The sequence below is a fragment of the Trachypithecus francoisi genome, unplaced genomic scaffold (assembly GCF_009764315.1).
Source record: "Trachypithecus francoisi isolate TF-2019V2 unplaced genomic scaffold, Tfra_2.0 Lachesis_group20, whole genome shotgun sequence".
Classification (NCBI taxonomy): Eukaryota; Metazoa; Chordata; class Mammalia; order Primates; family Cercopithecidae; genus Trachypithecus; species Trachypithecus francoisi.
Window position 1 is genome coordinate 17,731,779 of NW_022681466.1, and position 24,803 is coordinate 17,756,581.

A 24,803-nucleotide genomic window follows, 5' to 3' on the forward strand; every position below is an offset into this window, starting at 1 on the left:
TATTGAGTAGGCAGTTGGAGATACAGACCTGGAGTCTGTGGGAGACAGTGGGGTTTCTTTGGTGGGGGGTCATCGGCATCTAAGTGCTCTATTCGAAGTCATGGGACGCACAAAATTATTAACAATGTGTGGCCGGGCATGGTGGCTCATGCCTGTAATCCCAGCACTTTGGGAGGCCGAGGCAGGTGGATCACGAGGTCAGGAGATCGAGACCATCCTGGCTAACACAGTGAAACCCCGTCTCTACTAAAAATGCAAAAAAAATTAGCTGGGCGTGGTGGCGGGCATCTGTAGTCCCAGCTACTTGGGAGGCTGAGGCAGGAGAATGACGTGAACCCAGGAGGCAGAGCTTGCAGTGAGTGGCGATTGTGCCACTGCACTCCAGCCTGGGCGAAGAGCGAGACTCCGTCTCAAAAAAAAAAAGAAAAAAAAACCAACCAATGTGAATATTCACAAGTTTGAAAAAAAAAGTATGAATGTATGGAAGAGAGGGGGTCACACTTTACCTCTTATTATCCCACCCCCAGGGGTGACCTGGTGAGCCACACCACACAGGTACACACATGCACACATACGTACCACACTGTCACAGAGGGGCAAAGGGGGTTAGTGAGAGCGGGACTCAGAGCAGATCTCAGGCCTCAGAAACCCATGCCACCTGGCCCCCCTCCCTGTGGCCTTCCTGGATGCTGCAGCGACAGCAGATCTGTCCGGGTCAGCAGGGCAAGGAGACTGGCAGGAGAGGGTGGCTGGGAGGCCTCTTCCTCCAAGAGCAGGGGCAGCACATCATCCAATAGGCAGAGAAGACTCTCATCCGGAGGTGGGGGCAGGTCAGGGTGGAGAGCCTGCCCCCTTCCCCCGGTGCCCCACACAAAGCTCCAAGAACTCCAGCAGGTTCCTGTCTGTTTCCACTTCCCAGATTTTCTGTGGTCATGTCCCTGCCCACTCCTAAGGGCCATCCCCCTCACCCTTCCCTCCCTCACAGACCCAGCTGAATCCCTCCCTCAGTACCGCTCCCTCCTGGGGCACTCCTGCCCCCTTCCTCTGCCGCATCCTCACCTAGCCTCTTACCTGTTCACTCGTCTCCCGCACCAGACCTCCACAGAAGTTCAGAGAGTTTCTCTACAACCCTACTGCCCCTACCAATGACTCCTGCCCCCGCTGGGACTCTCCACTGGGCTCAGGAACGACAGGCCATTGTAGCAAAGTAGCCAGTCCTGTAGCCCCAGCTGGAACTCCTGGTGAGGCAGCTTCCCAGATGGTGGGGATCTCTCAGTCTTCTGGGGCAGAGCAGGGTGAGTGGGGCTGTCTCCCTTTGATTCATTTAACCCTCTTTCTTCTTACACATTTGTAAAATGTGACAGTAGTTATATCGTTCTAATAACAGTCCTTGTTGGCTATTAAGACCTCTATACCAGCACTTCCAGGCATTTTCTCCACCATTACTAAAACCCATTAGATAGGCATTATTATACCCATTTTACAGATGAGAAAGACTCAGAGGGCCGGATGGGGTGGCTTATGCCTGTATGCCCAGCACCTTGAGAGGCTGAGGCAGGCGGATCACCTAAGGTTAAAAGTTTGAGACCAACATGGAGAAACCCCATCTCCACTGAAAATACAAAATTAGCCGGGCATGGTGGTGCATGCCTGTAATCCCAGCTGAGGCAGGAGAATCACTTGAACCCGGGAAGCAGAGATTGTGGTGAGCCGAGATCGCCCCATTGCACACCAGCCTGGGCAACAAGAGCAAAACTCTGTCTCAGGAGAAAAAAAAAGAAAGAAAGAAAAGAAAGACTCAGAAAGCCAGGAACTTGCCTGAGGTCTCATGGCTAATGGGGTCCAGGTCATAACCTGACTCTACTCCAACCCAAGTCCCACCTAACTCCTCCTGCAGATGACGGGTCTCACTCTGTCGCCCAGGCTGGAGTGCAGTGGCCCCATCATGCTCACTGCACCCTCCAACTCCTGGGCTCAAGGAATGGTGCCACTGTGCTGATTTTTAAGTTTTTTATTTTTGTCGAGATGGGGGTCTCACTATATTGCTCTGGCTGGTCTCCAACTCCAGGGCTTGAGCAATCCTCCTGTCTCCGTCTCCCAAAGCGCTGGCATTACAGGCGACAGCCATCGCGCCTAGCTGCGCAGGTAAAACTGGCTAACGTGATCTATCTTAGCCACCCATAGCCGCCGCCACCACCGTCGCCCCGTCCCCAGGGACCACACAGACCCAGAGGACAAAGACGGGCGAGGGAGACAGCGGCCGAGGAAGACTTTAATGCGGGGCGGCTGGGGGATCGCCGAGCTCAGGGTCCCCCACCCCACTGGGCCCGGCCCCGCCCCCAGTCCCCGCCCCAGCCTCGGCCTCTGCCGGATCGTCGCCGAACACGTGCCGGTGCATGGCGGCAACGTAGTTGGAGCCGCTGGGGTCGTCTAGGCGCATCCGCAGCAAGGGCAAGAAGCGCTCGGTGGTGAAGTAGCGCAGGGTCGGCTTCGGGGCGCGCAAAGCGGTGAGGAAGACCTGCGGCAGCGGGAGGAGAGCTCTGGCCACCAATGCGCGCCGGAGGACGCACCGCCCCCTCGCCCGGAGTCCAGCCCCGCGCTCACCTCCACCACCTCCTCAGGGGTCTGCGCCGCCTCGCGAAAGACCTGCTTGCTGTGGGCGAGGTATTGGTAGAAGCGGTGGAAGGTGTGGATGTCCGTGCGGTCCAGTACTTCGTCTGGGCTGCCCAACACCTTCTCCATGAAGGCGGTGTGCACTGGGCCGCACTCGATCAGGCTCAAGCTGCCGGCCCGAGAGCAACGAGTGGGCGGGGGCAGACGCGAGCCAGGCACCAGTCCCAGCCCCAACCCCAGCCCCAGCCCGGACCACGTCCCGGGCCCCGCACCGCTGCGCTGCGAAGTGAGGCAGAAAGGGCGCTGGTGATAACCAGAACATTTGAAACGCGGGTTCCTGCTGGAGCAGCCCTCCCAAATCCATCTAAGGCTACGCGGGAGCCCTGGCACACAGCAAATGTGAGCCGGGCAGGGAGGGCCAGGGAGATCGCCCCAGAGCAGCTCCCGCATGACGGGGTGCTCGGGGTCTCTAGGTCAGAGTTCAGAGGGTTGGGGAGGCGGAAGTGTTGACTCACTGGACCCCAAAGGGCAGCAGCAGAACCGCCAGACTCTCGCATAAGCCTTCGAGCGCGAACTTGCTGGCACAGTAAACGTCATTGAAGGGTAGCCCTTAGGTGGGGAGACGAGGTTCCTGAGGCCCAGGGGCCAGGGGGACATACCCGGGAAGGCGGTGCCCCTCCAAGCTGACTGCACCCCTCCCCCCAACCCCCCACCCTCCCACCGGAGCCTGCCTTCAAGGCTCAGCTCCCCACACAAAGAATCTGGAGCTGCGGAGGCCAGTACCTACCACTCACCCATCAATCCTCCCACGCTCCCGGTCACCAACACGCGTCCCGAACCGCGCCGCTTCATGTCTGGCAGGAAGGCCTGCAGCACCCGCACCGTCCCCACCACGTTCACGTCCAGCACAGAGGCCACGGCGTCCTCCCCCACCGCCTCCAGCGGCCCCAGCAGGCCCAGGCCTGCGTTACACACTGCAGGGACAGAGGCCCGACCAGCCTGCCTCAGCATCACCCTCAGCACAGCCTGTCCCCTCGTGCTGCCTGGGCCTCGGGACATGTTGGGTTGAAGGCAGGGTGGAGAAAGCTTCTAGGAGCCCGTGTGTTTCTGGGAAGCTCACCCAGCACGTCCACACGGCCCTCGGTCACGCGTTCCCGGGCAGCAGCCACGGATTTTGAGTCCCTTACGTCCAGCTGCAACGTCTCTAGGGATCCCAGAGGGCATCCCCAGGCCCGGGCCGCCTCCCACAGCCGGCCCTGTGTTTTCAGGTCCCTCAATGTGGCATATACTGGAGGTTTTGGGAGAGAAGGAAGATCTGACTTGTCTTCTGGCCTCCAGGGGCTCCTCCCTTCTCTCCCTCCCTGTCCCTACGTACCTTTGAAGCTCTGGGATGGGTCTGAAGCCAGACGTACCGCCAAGTGCAGGCCGATGCCTGAGGAGCAGCCGGTGATGAGCACCACGGTGCGGGTCATGGTGAGACTGTGGGGACAGGCTGGGGCTCTGGGCTGGATATCACCTGCTTCGCTTCACCCCGCCCCGCTGACGGGCCCCCACCCCTTGTTGTGTCTCCCACGCAATCTCAAGGATAAACCCTCCTGCCGGTCCCTGGCCTGATCTCCCCACCCTGTTCTGAGCCAAAACAGACATGAGCCCACTGCTTGGAACACCAAACTGTCCTGGTTGCTGGTCAGAGGGAGGGGAGGTGTGGGTTCCCATGTGGGCACAGAGTGGCCCCCTGGGCAGATTCCCCTGGGTATGCCTCTGTGCCACGGAGCAATTATAGTGACCGCAGTTTGCTGCAGAGGCTGTGAAAGTAAAGGCGCTGGGAGGTGGGAGATGATTGTGTATGTGTTGGTTTTGTCCACGGTTCCTAGCTCATAACTCACATGACCATGGTTACAGTCTTTCATTGTAATGTTGGGGCGCCTCAGGCCTCAAAAAACAGCCTCTCCTCTCTCTGACCTTCTCCTGTCCTCTTTTCAGCTGCCCAAGGCAGGACTCTAATCTGATTGTGGTTGTAGGATCCTCATTCCAGAGTGGGTCCTTGCCCCATACCCTGGAGAAAGGAATGCTGCACAAAGGCCCAAAGAATCTGGACCAGCCTTGCTAGGCTTAGATCAGACCCTTTTTGCCCAGTCACATTATCACAGTTGTCCATGCTTCAATCATGGACAGCCAATGGAGTTCTCCATAAAAGACCCAAAGGACAGGGTTCGGGGAGCTTCTGAGAGCTCAACGCGTGGAGGCTGACAGAAGGTGAAGAGCTCATCCATGTGCCCGGAGGGTGACGTAACCCAAACTCTACGGAGATAGAAGCTCCTGCTCTGGACCCTTCCAGACCACCCTGTCTGTATCTCTTTTTTTTTTTAGACAAAGTCTCGCTCTGTCGCCCGGGCTGGAGTGCAGTGGCCGGATCTCAGCTCACTGCAAGCTCCGCCTCCCGGGTTTACGCCATTCTCCTGCCTCAGCCTCCCGAGTAGCTGGGACTACAGGCGCCCGCCACCTCGCCCGGCTAGTTTTTTGTATTTTTTAGTAGAGACGGGATTTCACCGTGTTAACCAGGATGGTCTCAATCTCCTGACCTCGTGATCCACCCGTCTCGGCCTCCCAAAGTGCTGGAATTACAGGCTTGAGCCACCACGCCCTGCCTGTCTGTATCTCTTCATCAGGCTATTTATTTCTAACCTTTAAAATATCCTTCAAGGCTGGGCACAGTGGCTCATGCCTGTAATCCCAGCACTTTGGGAAACTGAGGCAGGGGGATTGCTGGAGACCAGGAGTTCAAGACCAGCCAGGGCAAGAGTGAGACCTGGTCTCTACAAAAAATATTTAAAAATTAGCTGGGTGTGGTGGTGTGTGCCTGGAGTCCCAGCTACTTGGTGGGGGATCAAGGCTGTAGTGAGCCAAGATCGTGACACTGCACTCCAGCCTGGGTGACAGAGCCAGACCCTGCCACTGTACTCACTCTGGGTGACAGAGTGAGACCCTGTCTCAAAAAAAAAAATGAAGAGAGAAAAAAATTTTCCTCTGTAATAAAGCAGTAAATAAGGGTTTCCCTGTGTTTTTTGGGTCACTATAGCAAATGAGTTGACTCCATAGAGGGGAAGGGGGTCTCAGGAACTCCAACTTGAAGCCAGTCAGTCAGAAGTTCTCAGGACCAGGACTTGTGACCTGTGGGAAGGAGGGTGTAGTCTCATGAGTCTGTGCCCTCACCCTGTGGTATCTGATGCCGTCTCTGGTTGATTACATTGGAACTGAACTTGAGGACATCCAGCTGCTCTTCACTGCTTGCCGCGTGGGAAAAATCCTCCAAATATTTGGTGACAGAAGTCTCCTGTGTTGGTGACTGTTGTGGCATGACAGCTAAGGAAAACACTGTTTGAAAAGAGGTTTTCCTGGCCAGGAGCAGTAGCTCACGCCTGTAATCCCAGCTCTTTTTAAGAGGCTGAGGTGGGCTGATGATGAGGTCAGGAGTTCGAGACCTGCCTGGCTGATATGGTGAAACCCTGTCTCTACTAAAAATACAAAAACTAGCCCGGCGTGGTGGCACACGTCTGTAGTCCCAGCTACTCAGGAGGCTGAGGCAGGAGAATGGCATGAACCCAGGGGCCGGAGCTTGCAGTGAGCCAAGATGGCGACACTGTACTTCGGCCTGGGCATCAAAGAGATACTGTCTCTAAAAAAAAAAAAAAAAAAAAGTTTTCTTTCAACAGGAGGCATTCTCCATTCAAAGGATTAGTATTAAAAACAGGGATGGGATCCAACACTATGGCTCACTCCTCTAATCCCAGTACTTAGGGAGGCCAAGGCAGGAAGGCAGGTGGATCACTTGAGGTCAGGAGAGCAAGATCAGCCTGGTCAACATGGCAAAACCCCGTCTCTACTAAAAATATAAAAATTAGCCGGGCATGGTGGTGTAAGCCTGTAAGACTGTTAGCTCCCAGCTAACCTGGAGGCTCAGACAAAAAAATCGCTTGAAACCAGGAGGTAGGGTTTGCAGTGAGCAAAGATTGTGCCATTGTACTCCAGCATGGGCAAAGAGCAAGACTCCATCTAAAATAAAACAAAACAACAAACAAAAACAGGGATGTGAGGCAAGGGATGGGAGAACAGGTCCCACCCCAGGGCCATGCTATAGCCTTGAGTCCTCCCAATCATGGCAGCAGTGACCTTCTCATTCTGACAGACCCAGGGGACTCATCAGTTTAAGTGGAAAGAAAACAGTACTTTAATCCCACACTTTGGTTGGTGGTGGAGGGCAGTTCATTTCCCTCCAATCGCCCCAGGCCACACCCCACCAGCAGGCCATGGGGCCTCCTCCCAGGCCTGGGTTATCCTGTGATGCTTGTCCAGCTCCAGGCCCTGGAACCTGCCCCGGCTTGGAGTTAGTGGAAAACAAGGCCCAGGGGTGACGAATCTATCACCAAGAGCCAGCCACCCAGCGGGGGTAATATTTGAGGAAGATCTTCTTGGCCAGGTCCACAGTGTCTCCTCGTGGCTGGCTGGGGTACCTCTGCTTGCTGAGGACGAAGGCCTGCTCCAGTTGGAAGACATTTTTGTCAAACTGGTGCTGTTGGAAAGGGATGCCCTGGGCCACACTGTCAGCCAGCGCCTCCAGGAAGAGCCGCCAGCGAGGGGTGTAGTAGTTGGCCACCAGCCCCGCCAGCTGCTTGTTGGCGTAGTCCAGGATGTTGCCTTCTGGCCCCCACAGGGTCAGCTGGTAGCGGCTGTTCTGCTCGTAGAAATCGGCCTCGGCCTCACTGACTGCCACTGCTCGGGCCTGCTCCAGCCAGCTGCCCAGCAAGAAGCGGCTGTCACTTGCCAGCAGCTCATCCAGCGCCGGCAGCAGCTCATAGGCCAGGATGCCTCCAGCCCTCAACAGGGAAGTCAGCTCCTTGCTCAGGTAGGCACTCCTTGCCTCCTCATAGTACAAGCTGACCAGCTCCTGCACCGCCTGCCGGGTGAGGTCCAGCAGGTCGTAGCGGAAGGCAGAGCTGGCGGCCAGGGAGGGAGCAGATGTGAGCAGCAGCCGCCAGGCCTCAAACACACTGGATCGGTTGTACCAGACACTGGTATTCATCTGTAGGGATGGCCGCCTGACCAGCGGGCTGCGATTGTGGCCCCTGCAGGCCTCCCCGGAGCAGCTGTACACACTCTGGAGCAGTAGTCTCCACGCTGCCCCTGCGTCCGGGTGGGAGACCCCATACCGCCGGGCAGCAAAGTTGGTCACCCAGGCCGCCAAATCTGGCACTGGGTCCTTTCGCCAGCCCAGCTCAGCCATGAGGGAATAGACCACTTCGTTCTGGCTGATGCCCTCGGGGGCCATGCCCGTGCCTACCATGGTGGAGTTGGGGAAGAGGCGGGCAGCTTCTGGGCCTCCGTTCACGGCCTCCAGGGCTCCAAACAGACCATGGTTTCCCCCAAAGTTGTGCAGCATGCACCAGATGAAGGGCTGGCCCTGGAAGGAGGCGGTGCGGGTGTACACAGGCTGGCTCTCAGCAAACAGGTCCAGAACCAGGAGGCGGCCGCGAGGCACAGCCCCCAGCACAGCCCGGATCTGGGCAGGCCCCCAGAACTGGGGCTGGTGCTGGAAGAGCCAGCCTTGAAGCAGCCACACAGCCTCAGTATCCACTATGGTCAGGAGGTGGGGGGAACAGAGAAGAGGAGTGATGAGACAGAGGGGCCAGGGAATGTTCACCCCACTCTACAGACGACTCTCTCTATCCCAGGGCATGGCTTCCCGTGACCCCCACCAGCGGGACGCTCTGTCGCACACACGCTGCCCTGTCCTTATCGCTTCCTTCTGGAAACTCCAGCACTGCGTTCAGCAGCTTGGGGGAACATGAGAGTTACCCAGAGGGCTCCTTAAAACATGGGGCTTCCTGACCGGACGCAGTGGCTCACGCCTGTAATCCCAGCACTTTGGGAGGCCGAGGCAGGTGGATCACAAGGTCAGGAGATCGAGACCATCCTGGCTAACATGGTGAAACCCCGTCTCTACTAAAAAATACAAAAAAATAGCCAGGCATTGTGGCAGGCGCCTGTAGTCCCAGCTACTTCGGAGGCTGAGGCAGGAGAATGGTGTGAACCCGGGAGGCAGAGCTTGCAGTGAGCCGAGATCACACCACTGAACTCCAGCCTGGGTGACAGAGAGAGACTCGATCTCAAAAAAAGAGAAACAAACAAACAAAAAACATGGGGCTTCCTGGCTGGGTGGGGTGGCCCACACCTATAATCCCAGCACTCTGAGGGGCCGAGGAGGGTGGATCACTTGAGCCCAGGAGTTCCAGTCCCACCCGGCCAATGTGGGGAAACCCTGTCTATACTAAAAATACAAAAGTTAGCCTAGGGTAATGGCAGGTGCCTATAATCCCAGCTACTGGGGAGGCAGAGGCACAAGAATCACTTGAACCCATGAGGCAGAAGTTGCAGTGAGCCGAGATTGTGCCACTGCACTCCAGTCTGGGTGACAGAGTAAGACTCTGTCTCAAAAACAAAATCAAGGCCAGGCACAGTGGATCACGCCTGTAATCCCAGTACTTTGGGAGGCCGAGGTGGGCGGATCACCTGAGGTCAGGAATTTGAGACCAGCCTGGCCACCATGGTGAAACCCTGTCTCTACTAAAAATACAAAAATTGGCCAGGGGAGGTGGCTCACACCTATAATCCCAGCATTTTGGGAGGCTGAAGTGGGTGGATCATTTGAGGTCAGGAGTTCAAGACCAGCTTGTCCTACATAGTGTAACCCTGTCTCTACTAAAATACAAAAATTAGCCAGGCATGGTGGAGGCCACCTGTAATCCCAGCTACTCAGGAGGCTGAGGCAGGAGAATCGCTTGAACTCAGGAGGCAGAGGTTGCAGTGAACTGAGATCATGCCACTGCACTCCAGCCTGGGCGACAGAGCAAGACTGCGTCTCAAAACAAACAAACAAAAATTGCCGGGCGTGGTGGTGCGTGCCTGTAGTCCCAACTCGGGAGACTGAGGCAGGAGAATCACTTGAACCTAGGAGATGAAGGTTGCAGTGAGATGAGATTGTGCCACTGCACTCCAACCTGGGCAACAGAGTAAGACTCTGTCCCAAAAAAAAAAAAAAAAAAAAATGTAGCTTCTGCTTCAGAATTTGCTATCTCACAGCTTGGGGTGCTGCTGCTGCTGCTGCTGGTTTGGGCCACATCAGAGCAGTGCTGCTCAAGAAAGGCTAAGCTGATCTGTTCTCTTCCTGGGAAACACAGACGCCTCTCCACTAAGTCATTCCTGACTTGGGCGCCCTCCCCTCCACTCCTCGTAAGTGGCAGGAAGGAGCCCTGGCTTCACGGTTTTGTAGCAGGATGGGCACTTAGTGCCTTTAGGCGCATCCACTCACCTCCTGCCTGCAGTGCCTACCTCAGCAACCACGCAGAGACCAAAGTCCTTGTTCATCGCTAGCCCTTAGTGGCCTTCGCTCTGGGCCAGGGGTTACTCTACCTATGAGGTATTCCCTGTTTACAGGGAAAGCAAATAAGATACTGGCAAGGAGGTCAGAAGTCATAAGTCACACGGCCAGGAAATAGGAGCGCCAGGTGTGACCCAGGTTGTCGGCCTCCAGAGCTCACCTCTCAACCACAGTGGGATTCACTGAGACGACGCATGTGTACAAGTGCTGGTAAACTGTAAAGTGCTGTGTGTTATGGCGAGGCATTATTCCAGTCCCTCTGCCTACCCCTATTGACATCTGCTACTCCCTTCTTTATGAGGGTCTGGGGGGCTCTCCCACCTCCCCCAAGCACTGTACCTGCAATCATGGCCTCATAGACGGCAGTGGTGGCTGCGGCAAGGTAGGAGGGCTCTGAGGAGGGTGGCTGCATCTCATTGAAAGTGTCGGCCCCATAGATGTGGTCTGTGCCAAACTCTTTGACCAGCTCTCGCAGGAAAAGGCTCCCGATGATGGGGAATATGGGGTCTTCCGGAGCCAGAAGGAAGGAGCAGGAGTAGGAACAGTTGAAGTGTCCCCAACTGCCCATCTTCGTGACATTGACCTGAGGGAACACCCTAGTGGGAAGCAAAAGCTCAGACATTTCATGGAAGCCACCATAGTGTACCTATGGCCTATAACCCCTGGCCTATAACCCCTGGCCTATGACCCCCCAGCAGCCTCGCCAACTTCTCTACAGCTCTCGCTCCTATGGCTTTGTACAGGCTGTGCTCTCTGCCTAGAGTCCTTTCCTCTCCTTCCCTGGCCACTTTCTCTGAAAAACTTTCACCATCTGTCCCCTTCCTATGGCCAGAAACAAGCAACACTCCTCTTTCTTTCTTTCTTTCTTCCTTCCTTTCTCTCTCTCTCTCTTCTCCCTCTCTCTCTCTCTTTTTTAATCACACTTTCAGTTCCAGGATACATGTGCAGAACATGCAGGTTTGTTGCATAGGTATACATGTGCCATGGTGCTTTGCTGCACCCATCAACCTGTCATCTGGGTTTTCAGCCCCGCATGCATTAGGTATTTGCCCTAATGCTATCTCTCCCCTTGACCCCCACCCCCCGACAGGCCCCGGTGTGTGATGTTCCCCTCCGTGGCCATGTGTTCTCAGTGTTCAACTCCCACTATGAATAAGAACATGAGGCGTTTAATATTCTTTTTTTTTTTTTTTTTGAGATAGAGTCTCACTCTGTCGCCCAGGCTGGAGTGAAGTGGCGTGATCTTGGCTCACTGCAGTCTCCGCCCCTGGCTTCAAGAGAGTCCCCTGCCTCCGCCTACCGAGTAGCTGAGATTACAGGAGCCCGCCAGCACGCTTGGCTAATTTTTGTACTTTTAGTAGAGATGGGGTTTCGTCATGTTGGCCAGGCTGGTCTTGAACTCCTGACCTCAGGTGATCCACCCGCCTTAGCCTCCCAAAATGCTAGGATTATAGGCATGAGCCATGGCGTCTAAGCAACACTCATTTTTCAAGGCTGGGCTCTGCCCTGAGCCCTTCCTGCCCCTCTCTCTTGGCAGAGGAGAAGGGAACCCACATATATTACTGTCCTTGTCTTGCATTGTATCCTTCAGCCAACATATGTCCCCTATCAGGGGTAAGGCCTTGGGCATGTTTCTTGCCACCTCCTAGGACCCAGCACAGAGCCAGGTCTGGCAGCTCCAGAGAGCTGGACCAAGTTTATTGAATGAATAAGTTTCCTGCCACCTGGTGATGAGGGCAAAGAGGCAGGCAGGGAGGCCATGGGCATACATGAAGTCCTGTGAGAGTGTGGGAGCCAGACACTAGCAGGTGCAAAGGAGGACATGGGGGGGCACTAGCAAGTCTTCCTGAAGGAGGGGAGGTCTCAGGTGGGCCTTGAAGACTTTCCCCAACCACATGTGAGAGGATGGCTGAGAAGCACAGAGGAGCAGGAGAGGAGGGACTGGAGCACCCCTGCTGCCACTCATAAGGGCTGCCATTTGCTAGCACTCTGTGCAAAGTCACAGATAGATCAAGAGATAATTACAAACCCTACAGCCAAGTGGGTAGAGATTCCATTTTACAAGTAAGGAAACTGAGGCACAGAGCAGTCATGTCATCTGCCCGAAGTCACACAGCTAGTTAGTAGCAGAGTCAGAAATCAAACACAGGCCTACATCCAGAGCTTAAGTTTGTTTGTTTGTTTGAGACAGAGTTTCACTCTTGTTGCCCAGGCTGGAGTGCAATGGTGAGATTTTGATTCACTGCAATGTCTGCCTCCCAGGTTTAAGCAATTCTCCTGCCTCGGCCTCCTGAGTAGATGGGATTATAGGCGCATGCCACCATGCCCAGCTAATTTTTATATTTTTAGTAGAGACGCAGTTTCACCACGTTGGTCAGGCTGGTCTCGAACTCCTGACCTCAGGTGATCTGCCCAATTCGGCCTCCCAAAGTGCTGAGATTACAGGGGTAAGCCACCGCACCCAGCCCAGAGCTTAAGTTTTTAAGTCATGTTCTAGATGGGAATAAAAATTCCCTCTCTGAGCTAAGTGGAGGGGGTGAGCGGAACCTTACCTGGTGACAGCCTCGGGAACATGCCCCGCAAATGCAGGTAGCACTGGGGTCATGCCAAAGGAGCGCATCCGGTCCAGGACCCGGTGCTGGAGGAACAGAAGGAAGGGTGGTGAGCATGGCCACTGCTGTCCTATGGGGAGCCCCCCGGCCTCAGTTAAGAGCCCCAGGGCCACCAGCCCAATACCACCCTTCCTGGGCCCATGACCATCTATCACTGATTCTGCCCCTTCCCTTTTCCATCCTTTTACCTGCAGGTAAAGCTGCTTGATGTGCCAGGAGGAGGGCAGGGGGCCATCCCAGGTGTGCAGGTTGCCCATTCGCCCCCAGGCCAGGAAGGCAGGACCAGTAAAGAACTCATTGATCTCTGCCTGGGTCAGGCCCAAGGCCAGGTACACCTGAGGAGGCAGGGTCCACACATAGATATATATTCATCTTCCTTCCTTCCTTCCTCCTTCCTTCCTTCCTTCTTCCTTCAACAACCATTCACTCATTGCTTCTTTGTGCTGGGCGTTAGGGCTACTGAGACAAAATCCGACCCCTGCTATCAAGGAGCCCACAGCCCAGAGGAAAGAGACCTGTGAATAGGTGAGTTCACTGTGTCACCTTTGTCGAATGGGTGAGGAGATGGGGCACAAAGGGGCTTTCCCCCAAGAGGAAGGCCTTAGAAGGCTTCATGAGCAAGGGTGCCAGACGGAAGGGCAGGGCAGCTGTGTGAAGAGCTTAAACCGCGCCTGGAGCAGCCGGGGCAGCACAGCAGAGGCTTCCAGGGAGGCAGACGTAGAGCTGCCCATGAGGTGGATCCAAGGGACCAGGTGATTGGCCGCATAGGGGAGATGGGGGAAGGAGCCCCACTCCTCAAACTGGAAGCCTCAGTTTTTTTGTTTTTTTTTAGACAGAGTCTTGCTGTGTCGCCCAGGCTGAAGTGCAGTGGCACGATCTCAGCTCACTGCGACCTCCACCTCCCGGGTAGCGAGTCCCCTGCCTCAGGCTCCCAAGTAGTTGGGACTACAGGTGCGCGCCACCACACCAGGCTAATTTTTTGTATTTTAGTAGAGACGGGGTTTCACCATGTTGGCCAGGATGGTCTTGATCTCCTGACCTCGTGATCCGCCCGCCTTGGCCTCCCAAAGTGCTGGGATCACAGGCGTGAGCCACCGCGCCTGGCCGGAAGCCTGTTTTCAGGAGGCCAGAGCCATTGTGCACGCTGAAAGCACTTCTAGAGAGACACTGCGCCCACGCTGGGGGGCGGGTGAAAACATCTAGGGTGGCTCCCGCCATAGGCAGGAGGGTGGGGAGGGGACAGTGGGCACGCACCCTCTGCCAGATGGCCTCCTGGCCGCTCCAGGCCAGTGCCAGGTTGATGCCATTCAGCGCCATCCAGTCTATCTCTTGCTCCCAGCGGGCCCAGTCCCACCACACGAAGGAGTAGCTTTGCGTGCACACATTCTGGTAATAGCGGTACCTGCGGGCAGTGTCATGAGCAGGGGCGCATCCCATCCTGGAGGGTCCACAGCCCTGGAACAAATCCCCCATCCCCCACCTAGAGGAGAGGGGAGGGGCTCCAAACAAGGCCCTTCTGCTTCACACTGGGACCCACCCCAGGTGGAGCTGTGACCAGGTACCTGGGCTGGGCTTCTGAGGCACTCGCACCCTGTACTCCCCCAGGGCCCTCTAGCCTGGCGGGTATTTGGGGGCCATATTCCACTTTCATGCCACACTGCCAGAGCCCCTCCTGTGCACGGTGTTTTCCTGGAACGGGGAATCCCTGCCCCCACAGTCTAACAGATGGGCGGGGGACAGTTGTGTGGACACATCACTCCATAGTGTGGCAGGCGCTGGAACACAGGCCTGTGTGGGAGGATGGGGGCGTCCTTCCTCAGTCCGCAGGTTCAAAGAGAGGGTGGGGGAGGAACGGAAGAAAATTCACTCATCACCAATTGTGCACCACAAATTCTACGCCCATCATCGTGCAAATCCTCACAATAACACTGCACGGTAGGCGTCTTGTTTCCGTTTTTCAGGTGGGCCAGCAGAGGCTCTGAAAGGCAGAGTGGCTGGCTCAAGGCCACACAGCTGCTGGAGGCGGCGCAGCTGGGCCTTCCGGCCAGCGCTCCCCGCTCAGCCTCCCGATTTGGGTGGCAGCGGCTCAGGGAAGGGGTGAGCGCCTCGGGCGGACGCGGGGAAGCTGCGGGGCGGTACCTGTTGGGCGTGGCCTCGGTCAGCTCCCCCGGCACGGCGGGCAGTGGCCGCGGCAGGCGCAGCTGAGAGCCGGACCAGGCCACGTGGCAGCCGCAGAAGTCGCGCAGGTAGCGGTGCAACCCCGCAGCGGCCGCCACACCCGTGGAGCCCCGCACCCGCACGCGCGCCGTGCCGCCGCCGCCCAGGCTGTAGGTGTCCAAGCCCGGCTTGGTAGCCAGGGCGCGCTCCACCGACACCGAGAAGTCGGCCGCCGGGCCAGGCCCCAGCAGCCGGGCCACGAGCGCCCGCACGGCCGCTGCCTCCCGGGCCTCGTCGCCTGCCGCGCCCCCGGCCCCGGCCAGGAGAAGGACCCCCACCGCCGCGGCCACCGCCACTGCCACCATGGTCTCAGCCCGGCGGGTCCCGCTACTGCCATGGGGCGGGGCGGCCCGCGTCCAATCAGCTGCCGGCCTCCGGCCACGTGGACCCGAAGGCCAAACCCGGGCTCAGGGCCAGGAGTCGCGGCTTCCGGGTCCCAGGACACTCCCTTGGGGCGTCTCGTGACCGCCTGCGGTGGGGAGCGTGTGACCCCGGCTCCAGGGCCGAGGGGGACCCGCTGGCCCTCACAGAGCACTGTATCAGGCACTGCCATAGCTACTGCCCTACTGATGGACAAGAAGAGGGTCCCTACCGTCCGTGTCAGGGGGGGTGACCTAGAAACCAAATACTTACAGAAATAAGGATTTCCGTCATAGTTGTGATGCTGCGAAGAAGTGCAAGGGTAAGACTTCCAAAGGAAGTGACTTTTAATCTGAAACTCAGAGATGAATAGGAATTGACTAGAAGAGGGAAAGGAAGAGCCTTCCAGAGAGAAGAAATGCATTTATGAAGGCCCTGGGAAGGCAGAGAGCTTGCAGATTTGAGGAACAGGCTAGGAGGTTCGAGGAGGGATGGGGCCATGTGAGTCCAGGCCGGCCGTGGAGCAGGGCTGGCGGACACGTTAAAGGCTGTCCATTGGCAGCAGCAGCAGCATGACAGGAGCTGTCATTTTGTCAGAAGTTTCCAACCAGAGCGACTCCATCTTGAACAGGGGCTGGGTAAAATGAGAGACCTGCTGAGCTGAATTCCTAGGAGGTTAGGCCTTCCTCCTCACAGGATGAGACAGGAGGCCAGCACAAGGTAAAAGGTCACAAGACCCCGCTGATAAAACGGAATGCAGCAAAGAAACCGGTCAAAACCTGCCAAAACCGGCCGGGCGCGGTGGCTCAAGCCTGTAATCCCAGCACTTTGGGAGGCCGAGACGGGCGGATCACGAGGTCAGGAGATCGAGACCATCCTGGCTAACACGGAGAAACCCCGTCTCTACTAAAAAAAGAAAAAAAGAAAGAAAAAAAAAACTAGCCGGGCAAGGTGGTGGGCGCCTGTAGTCCCAGCTACTCGGGAGGCTGAGGCAGGAGAATGGCGTAAACGTGGGAGGCGGAGGTTGCAGTGAGCTGGGATCCGGCCACTGCACTCCAGCCCAGGCTACAGAGTGAGACTCCGTCTCAAAAAAAAAAAAAAAACCTGCCAAAACCAAGACAGTCAGGAAGGTGACCTCTGGTCGTCCTCGCTGCTCATTATACGCTAATTATAATGCAATAGCATGCTAAAGACACTCCCAGCAGCACCAGGCAGTTTACAAATGCCATGGCAACGTCCAGAAGTTACCCTATATGCTCTAAATAGTGGAGGAACCCTCAGTTGGGGAGGAATCCCACCCCTCTTCTGGAAAACTCATTACTAACCCACCCCTTGTTTATCATATAATCAAGAAATAACCATAAAAATAGCCAACCTTAGTCCAGGAGCGGTGGCTTATGCCTGTAATCCCAGCACTCTGGGAGGCTGAGGCTTGCAGATCACCTGAAGTCAGGGGTTTGAGACCAGCCTGGCCAACATATAGTGAAACCCCATCTGTACTAAAAATACAAAAGTTAGCCAGGCATGGTGGCACACGCCTGTAGTCCCCGCTACTTGGGAAGCTGAGGCAGGAGAATCGCTTGAATGCTGGAGGTGTAGGTTGCAGTGAGCCAAGATTGCACCATTGCATTCCAGCTTGGATGACAGAGCAAGACTCCATCTCAAAAAAGAAAAAAGAAAAAAGGTTGAAAGAGGCCTGGAATCAGATGCTGACTTTAGATACTAGGAAAGTATGATTTATTTATTTATTTATTTATTTTTTAATCTCCGCTCACAGGAACCTTGGCCACCCAGGTTCAAGCCATTCTCCTATCTCAGTCTCCTGAGTAGCTGGGATTACAGGCACATGCCCCCACGCCTGGCTAACCTTTGTAGGGATGGGATTTCGCCATGTTGTCCAGGCTGGTCTTGAACTTTTTTTTTTCTTAAACATTTTATTCATTTTATAGAGAGATTTCTTTTTCGTTTGCTTTTGTTCCAATCATTAGGAGAGTGGTTGAGGGGTACTGAATCCATCACTACTTTGATGACACAGGTAAGATTCCAGATTCACATTTCCAGGTACCAAGAGTTCCCTCTAAATGCCACAATCAAGTCAGCCTTCTTTTACATTTCTTTCTACTGAACACAGCAATGTCCATTGGTATTTCTGAAGCGTAATTGCATCTTAGGTCGGTAGTTCTCCAAGTAAAGCAGCTGTTTGGAATTGAACGCTCCCCTTCTTTTTTGTCTTACAAACTGAACTGCATCTTCGTACTTCATTCCACATTCAATCAAAGCAAGTGCAACCAGCACAGGTGCCCTTCCCAATCCGGCAACACAATGCACTGCAACAGAGCAACCTGGCTCTTCACGAAATTTGGTTTTGAACAGGTTTAACTAATCATCTACTATCTGATTAGGGGGTGGAGCTCCATCATCAAATGGCCAATCTAGAACGTGGATTCCTTCTTTTTCAACTGGAGCTTTATCATAGGTAGCATCACAAACTCGAACCAAAGTCATCACTCCATACTTCTTAAGTTCCTCTGTGAACTTGTTGAGAGTAGCATTGGTTGGGTTGTGAGTTATCAGAAAATGCATGTTCTCATAGGAGATCTCCACAGGGGCTGGACAGTTCATTATGGCAAATAAAAAGTGTGAGCATGCATGTGTGATGGGGAAAGTGAAAAAAAAAATTCAACCTTGAACTGTTTCACAGCAGAAAACATTAAAAAGACCACTCAAATGCCTATTATCAATCAGTGTTTTCTCTCTTCAACTTGGTTATTCCTTATGAAGCTTCTCTCTTCAAGATAAGCAAATTATTTAGAGTCCACTTGAATCCAAATTCAATCTGGGCCTCAATTTCTGCAGATGGATAGCTTCAGTCTCCAAAAAAATCCAACTACATACAAAACTTAAGCAGCCTTTACTACATTTAGGCGCTAGTGACACAAGTTAAAAGTGTAGGTTGGCCAGGCGCGGTGGCTCACGCCTGTAATCCCAGCACTTTGGGAGGCCGAGATGGGCGGATCACGAGGTCAGGGGATCAAGACCATCCTGGCTAACACAGTGAAACCCCGTCTCTACAAAAAATACAAAAAAAATTAGCCGGGCCTGGCGGCGGGCGCCTGTAGTCCCAGCTACTCAGGAGACTGAGGCAGAAGAATGGGGTGAACCTGGGAGGCGGAGCCTGCAGTGAGCCGAGATCGCGCCACTGCACTCCAGCCTGGGCAACTGAGCGAGACTCAGTATCCAAAAAAAAAAAATGTAGGTCACTTTCCACTTGTTTACTTGATGCTGAATTTTATTGGAGTCATTAAAAGAAATATACTTGCAATTTTAAAAAAAGTCAACTATTTCTGAGGCCAGTCTCAGTGGCCAGGAGTCTTCAAGGCAATGTTAATTATGGCACATAGAACTTCCAAGCTAACTTGTCAGCGAAAACGCTGTGCTGAGCCTGGCAGAAGTCTGCCCTCACCCTCAGAATCGCCATAAATGTGCAACGTATATTCCAACGAAAAACGCTGGCGAGCTGGGGGCTGGGCACTGAAGTCCGGCGGCGGCGGGAGCAAGGAGGTGCCTCTCTCCTCAGTCACCTCGGCGGCAGCGGTGGCGGCGGCGACGACTCCCCCCAGCCTCGGCGCGCGACACTCGGCCCGGCCTGGCGGCGGCGGCGCGTCTCAAGTCGTCTTGCTGCTGCTGCTGCGGCCACCGCTGCGTCTCCTGCTGGCGCCATCGCCCCCGCTGCTGCTGCTGCTGCCGCTGCCCTGTGGCGTCGCCTCTCACGGTGCCCGGCCGCTGGTGCCGCTCCCTCGAACTCTTGACTTTAAGTGATCATCTACCTCATCCTCCCAAAGTGCTGGGATTACTTCTAAATTCTCCAGACAAGTTTTGCCTCCAGATTGCCTGTTTGATGGTCAACAGGTGTCTTTGCTCCTTGGATTGCTCCTTATCTAAATTGCTCAGATAAGAACTTTTTGTCTCCGGGGCCTGTTCAGTGGTCACCAGGTGATTTTCGCTCTCTCACCTTTCTTAAGGTCTAGATTGGGACCCCTTTCCAGTAACAATTTCACAGATTGGGAAACAGAGCCAGAGACAGGAAGTGACTTGGGCAAGATCACTAACTAGTAAGGAAAGCAGCTCTGGGCTAGAACCGGAACTCCTGACTCCCAGAGCAGGTTTCTTGCTGCTCTTCCCCCCCGCAATGCAACTTGTCAGGCTGCCTATCTGATCAGGGAGGGCTTGAATAAAACTGCTTTGGGGCCGGGAGTGGCTGACTCTCTAGAAGGACTGCACTAGGTGTGTTAGATGGGGTGGCCCACTCCTGTAATCACAGCATTTAGGGAGGTGGAGGCAGGTGGGGCTCTTAAGTCCAGGAGTTTGAGACCAGCCTGGGTAACATGGATAAACCCTGTCTCTACAAAAATCATCTGGGCACAGAGGCCTGTGTTTGTGGTCCCAGCTAGCTCCTCAGAGGCTGAGACAGGAGGATGGCTTGAGCCCAGGGGTTTGAGGCTGCAGTAAGCCATGATCACAACACTGCACTCCAGGCCAGGCAACAGAGCGAAATCCTGACTCAAAAAAAAACTCTAGCCCATTGTAGTGGCCCCTGATCCTAGGAGGTTGAGGCAGGTGGATCACTTGAGTCTAGGAGTCCAAGACCAGCCTGGGTAACATGGCAAAACCCCTTCTCTACAAAAAATACAAAGATTAGCCCAGCATGGTGGCATGCACCTGTGGTCCCAGCTATAGGTTGAGAGGATAGGCTCGCTTGAGCCTGGGAGGTCGAGGCTGCAGTGAGTCCAGATGGCACCACAGCACTCCAGGCTAGGGACTGAGCAAGGTAACACATTATCATCTATTTATTTAAGACTCTGTAAACAGTGGTTGTGGGAGGGAGGGGGAGATTCAGGGACACTGGGTGAAAGACTTTTATAATAGGGTCTTTAGTACTGTTTGATCCTTTTTTTTTTTTTTTTTTTTTTTTTTTTGAGATGGAGTCTCCCTCTGTTGCCCAGGCTGGAGTGCAGTGGCGCCATCTCCTGTCTCAGCATCCCAACTAGCTGGGACTACCGGCATGTCTTGGGGTGGGGGGAGGGGTCTCAAAAAAAAGAACTTACCAACAACAGTATAGGTTTGGAAAAGGAAAGTTTATTAGAAAGGAAGAACGCTGCAGCAGAGTGCAGTGGTGCCTCCGCGGGAGGACTGAGTGCGCTGTGGTGGATTTTCCTTAGGAGCATGTATGGACCTTAAGGTGGGAGCTTAGGGTTGTAAATTGAGCTTCAGCATGGCATAGAATGTACAGAAATTTTAGGTTGTGAGGGCAGAGCCCTCAGGAATGAGATTGGTGCCTTTGTAAGGGAGGCCAGAGAGAAAGCCCTACCTGCTTCTACCATGTGAAACCACAGTGAGAAGGCAGAGCTCATGAAGCAGGGAGTGAGCCCTCACCAAACACTGAATCTAGAAGCACCTTCATCTTGGACTTTCCAGCCTCCAGAAGTGTGAGAAGTGTTTGTTGTGTGTGTGTGTGTGTATATATATATATATATATATATATAAATGTATAGACATTTTTAGTTACTTATAAAAGTTGAAAGAGGCTTGGAATCAGATGCCAATTTTAAATACTAGGGAAGTTTTTTTTTTTGTTTTTTTCTTTTGAGACAGAGTCTCCCTCTGTCGCCCAGGCTGGAGTGCAGTGGCCTGATCTCAGCTCACCGCAACCTCCACCTCCTGGTTCAAGCATTTCTTCTGTCTCAGCCTCCTGAGTAGCTAGGATTACAGGTGTGTACCATCATGCCCAGCTAATTTTTGTAGGGACTGTGTTTCATCATGTTGGCCAGGCTGATCTCTAACTCTTGACCTCAAGTGATCCACCTGCCTTGGCGGCCTCCCAAAGTGCTAGGATTACAGGTGTGAGCCACCATGCCTGGCCTTGATTACTTTCAAATTCCCCACACAAGGAGTTTTGCCTCCAGATTGCCTATTTGATGGTCAACAGGTGGTCTTTGCTCCTTGGATTGCTCCTTATCTAAATTGCTCAGATAAGAACTTTTTGTCTGGAGGGGGTGTGATTTTTGCTCTCTTCACCTTTCTTTGAGTCTGGATTGGGACCCCTTTCCAGTAACAATTTTACAGATTGGGAAATACAGCCAGAGACAGGAAGTGACTTGGGCAAGATCACTAACTAGTAAGGAAAGCAGCTCTGGGCTAGAACCAGAACTCCTGACTCCCAGAGCAGGGTTCTTGCTGCTCTCCCCCAGGCAATGCAACTTGTCAGGCTGCCTATCTGATCAGGGAGAGCTTGAGAAAGGCTGCTCAGGGCTGGAAGTGGCCGATTCTCTAGAAGGACTGCACCAGGTGTGCCAGATGTGGTGACTCACACCTGTAATCACAGCACTTAGTGAGGCTGAGGCAGGTGGACCACTTGAGTCCAGGAGTTCGAGACCAGCCTGGATAACATGGAGAAACCCCGTCTCTACAAAAATTGGGCACAGAGGCCTGTGTTTGTGGTCCCAGCTAGCTCCTCAGGAGGCTGAGACAGGAGGATGGCTTGAGCCCAGGGGTTTAAGGCTGCAGTGAGCCACAATCACACCACTGTACTCCAGGCCAGGCAACAAAGCAAGACTCTGGCTTTAAAAAAAAAAAAGTCTAGCCCATTGCGGTGGCCCTTGATCCTAGGAGGTTGAGGCAGGTGGATCACTTGAGTCTAGGAGTCCAAGACCAGCTTGGGCAACATGGCAAAACCCCTTCTCTACAAAAAATACAAAGATTAGCCTCGCATGGTGGCATGCACCTGCAGTCTTGGCTACTCAGGAGGTTGAGAGGGGAGGATCGCTTGAACCTGGGAGGTCGAGGTTGCAGTGAGCCCACATGGCACCACAGCACTCCAGGTCAGGCAACAGAGCGACAGAGTAAGATAACACATTATCATCTGTTTGTTTGCTTGTTTTTTTTTATTTTAAGGCTCTGTAAACAGTGGTTGTGGTGGGGGGAAGATTCACATTTTGAGTGAAAGCCTTTTTTTTGTTTTTGTTTTTTGATAATAGGGCCTTTAGTACTGTTCGATCCTCTTTTTTTTTTTTTTTTGAAATGGAGTCTGGCTCTGTCCCCCATGGTTGGACTGCAGTGGCGCCATCTCCTGTCTCCGCCCCCAGACTAGCTGGGACTACTGGCATGCACCACCACGCCTGGCTAATTTTTCTATTTTTAGTACAGATGGGGTTTCACCAGGCTGGTCTTGAACTCCTGACCTCAGGTGAGCCACCCACCTCAGCCTCCCAAAGTGCTGGTATTACAGGCATGAGCCACTGCACCCGGCCTGATCCTTTACTATGTGACACAACTGATTACTTTTCCAGTAGTGTGCGTGAAGCAAGTTGGCTGGGTTCTCTGCAAGCTCTGCAGCCCATCTCATCTTTTGCTCCTGGCTAGCCTGCCCCTCTGCTCATGCACTCCAGAATACCCCAGGATTGCTTAGTCTCTGCCCATCTAATCTAGTTGCCTGCCTATCACACAGCCCAGCTCACATCCCAGCCCACCTTGCCAAAGGAGGAATGAGTCCTTCCCTATCTGGCCACCAGAGAGCAGCCCACACCTAGGACATGCCTTGGGTAGGCTGAGGCATTGAGGAGGCAGGCCACTTTGATCTGAAACACTGAGGCTGCCAGCTGGCTTTGAGGTCCAATGCCCCCTCTACCCAAGGTTCCTGGGGCAGAAAGAAGTGCAATCCCATCCAGTGAAGGTGGTGATAGACTTGTCCCCTATCTCTACAAAGCTTGGGACTCCCCAGGCCAAGGATGCCAAGGCCACCCTCTCCCACACTGGTTCTAGGACCTCAAGATGAGGGGCATTTCCTGGACAGGAGCACAGACTCATCAGACACACGTCTGGGGTCCTGGGGTTCCACAAGAGGGGGATCAAGGTAAAGGGCACATCTCTTAAAAACAGGAGCGGCCGGGTGTGGTGGCTCACGCCTGTAATCCCAGCACTTTGGGAGGCCGAGGTGGGCAGATCATGAGGTCAGGAGATCGAGACCATCCTGGCTAACACGGTGAAACCCCTTCTCTGCTAAAAATACAAAAAATTAGCCAGGTGTGGTAGCGGGCGCCTGTAGTCCCAGCTACTCAGGAGGCTGAGGCAGGAGAATGGCGTGAACCCGGGAGGCGGAGCTTGCGGTGAGCTGAGATCACACCACTGCACTCCAGCCTGGGTGACAGAGCAAGACTCCGTCTCAAACAAACCAACCAACCAACAAAAACAGAAGGAAATGACCAGGCGCGGTGGCTCATGCCTGTAATCCCAGCACTTTGGGAAGCCGAGATGGGTGGATCACTTGAGGTCAGGAGTTACAGACCAGCCTGGCCAACATGGCAAAACACCATCTCTACTAAAAATACAAGAAATTAGCCGGTGTGGTGGTGGGCGCCTGTAGTCCCAGCAACTTGGTAGCCTGAGGCAGGAGAATCACTTGAACCTGGAAGGCAGAGGTTGCAGTGAGTCAAGATCGCGCCATTGGACTCCAGCCTGGGCAACAAGAGCAAAACTCCATCTCAAACAAAACAAAACAAAACAAAAACAAACAAAAAAACCCCAGGAACAAATGGACGCAGCCATCCTGTTCCCCACCCCCTACCACAGGGCTTTAGGACTTCCTGCACACTCCACAGCTCAATCTTCGTCAACCCATCTTTACCTGGAAGCAGCCCAAGGCAACTGGATTCTGAGAACTCAGTCTAGCCAAGGACTCACTGGCCCTGCTTCCTCACAGTTCATCAGAGAGGCATGGGAGGAATTTCTTCCCAAGGAAGCCCTAGGCCACTCCCATTTTATTCAGATTATATGCCATAAAATTTGCCAATGTAAGGCTGGGCCCGGTGGCTCATGCCTATAATCCCAGCACTTTGGAAGGCCAAGGCAGGCAGATCACATGAGGTCAGGAGTTCGAGACCAGCCTGGCCAACATGGCAAAACCTCATCTCTACTAAAAATACAAAAATTAGGGTGTGGTGCTACATGCCAATAATCCCAGCTACTCAGGAGGCTGAGGCAGGAGAACCACTTGAACCTGGGAGGTAAAGGTTGCAGTGAGTGAAGATGGTGCCACTGCACTCCAGCCTGGGCGACAAGAGTGAAACTCCATCTCAGAAAAAAAAAAAAAAATTAGCAGGGTGTGGTGGTGCGCACCTGTAATCCTGGGTAATCAGGAGGCTGAGGTGGGAGAATCCTTTGAACCCGGGAGGTGGAGGTTGCAGTGAGTCAAGATCGTGCCACTGTACTCCAGCCTGGGCAACAGAGCAAGACTCCATCTTAAAAAAAAAAAAATTTACCAATGTAAAGTGTACAATTCAATGGGTTTTAGTATATTCACGTAATTGTGCAGCCATCAGCAGCCTCACTTTACATTTTCATCATTCAAAAAGAAACTCCATACTCCTTAGGAGTCACTCCCCACTGTAACTCTCTCCCCAGCCCCATCCGACACCCAGTCCTGGCATCCACCAGCTCTGTGTCTATGGGTTTGTCTATTCTAGACATTCCAGATACATGGAATCATACATTGTTGGTCTTCTGTGGCTGGT

At 54.0% G+C, this 24,803-nt stretch overlaps 2 protein-coding genes and 1 pseudogene across 5 annotated transcripts; all 3 read right to left on the reverse strand.

Annotated features, from left to right (window-relative positions):
- Positions 1-1,996: 1,996 nt before the first annotated feature.
- On the reverse strand, positions 1,997-6,739 carry HSD17B1 (hydroxysteroid 17-beta dehydrogenase 1). 2 transcript variants are annotated; one of them, XM_033182946.1, is made up of 7 exons: positions 5,827-6,739; positions 3,989-4,045; positions 3,734-3,901; positions 3,408-3,587; positions 3,129-3,222; positions 2,605-2,782; positions 1,997-2,518 (listed from the first exon to the last, which is right to left on the reverse strand). In XM_033182946.1, the coding sequence occupies exons 1-7, from the start codon at positions 6,209-6,211 to the stop codon at positions 2,273-2,275; spliced, it is 1,308 nt and encodes a 435-aa protein (XP_033038837.1). In that variant the 5' UTR covers positions 6,212-6,739; the 3' UTR covers positions 1,997-2,272. The 2 variants fall into 2 exon arrangements, with proteins under 2 accessions (XP_033038837.1, XP_033038838.1); XM_033182947.1 differs by having other exon boundaries at positions 3,989-4,092.
- A 78-nt stretch (positions 6,740-6,817) lies between these two features.
- On the reverse strand, positions 6,818-15,685 carry NAGLU (N-acetyl-alpha-glucosaminidase). Of its 2 annotated transcripts, none has more exons than XM_033182942.1 (6): positions 14,800-15,685; positions 13,915-14,062; positions 12,849-12,995; positions 12,601-12,686; positions 10,388-10,644; positions 6,818-8,244 (listed from the first exon to the last, which is right to left on the reverse strand). In XM_033182942.1, exons 1-6 carry the CDS (start codon positions 15,180-15,182, stop codon positions 7,034-7,036), a joined length of 2,232 nt encoding a protein of 743 aa, XP_033038833.1. In that variant the 5' UTR covers positions 15,183-15,685; the 3' UTR covers positions 6,818-7,033. The 2 variants fall into 2 exon arrangements, with proteins under 2 accessions (XP_033038833.1, XP_033038834.1); XM_033182943.1 differs by lacking the exon at positions 14,800-15,685 and adding an exon at positions 14,223-14,604.
- A 1,465-nt stretch (positions 15,686-17,150) lies between these two features.
- Positions 17,151-17,915, reverse strand: LOC117066957 (annotated as a pseudogene). Its single transcript, XR_004430559.1, has one exon. The product of XR_004430559.1 is annotated as a protein tyrosine phosphatase type IVA 2-like (transcript).
- Positions 17,916-24,803: the final 6,888 nt, after the last annotated feature.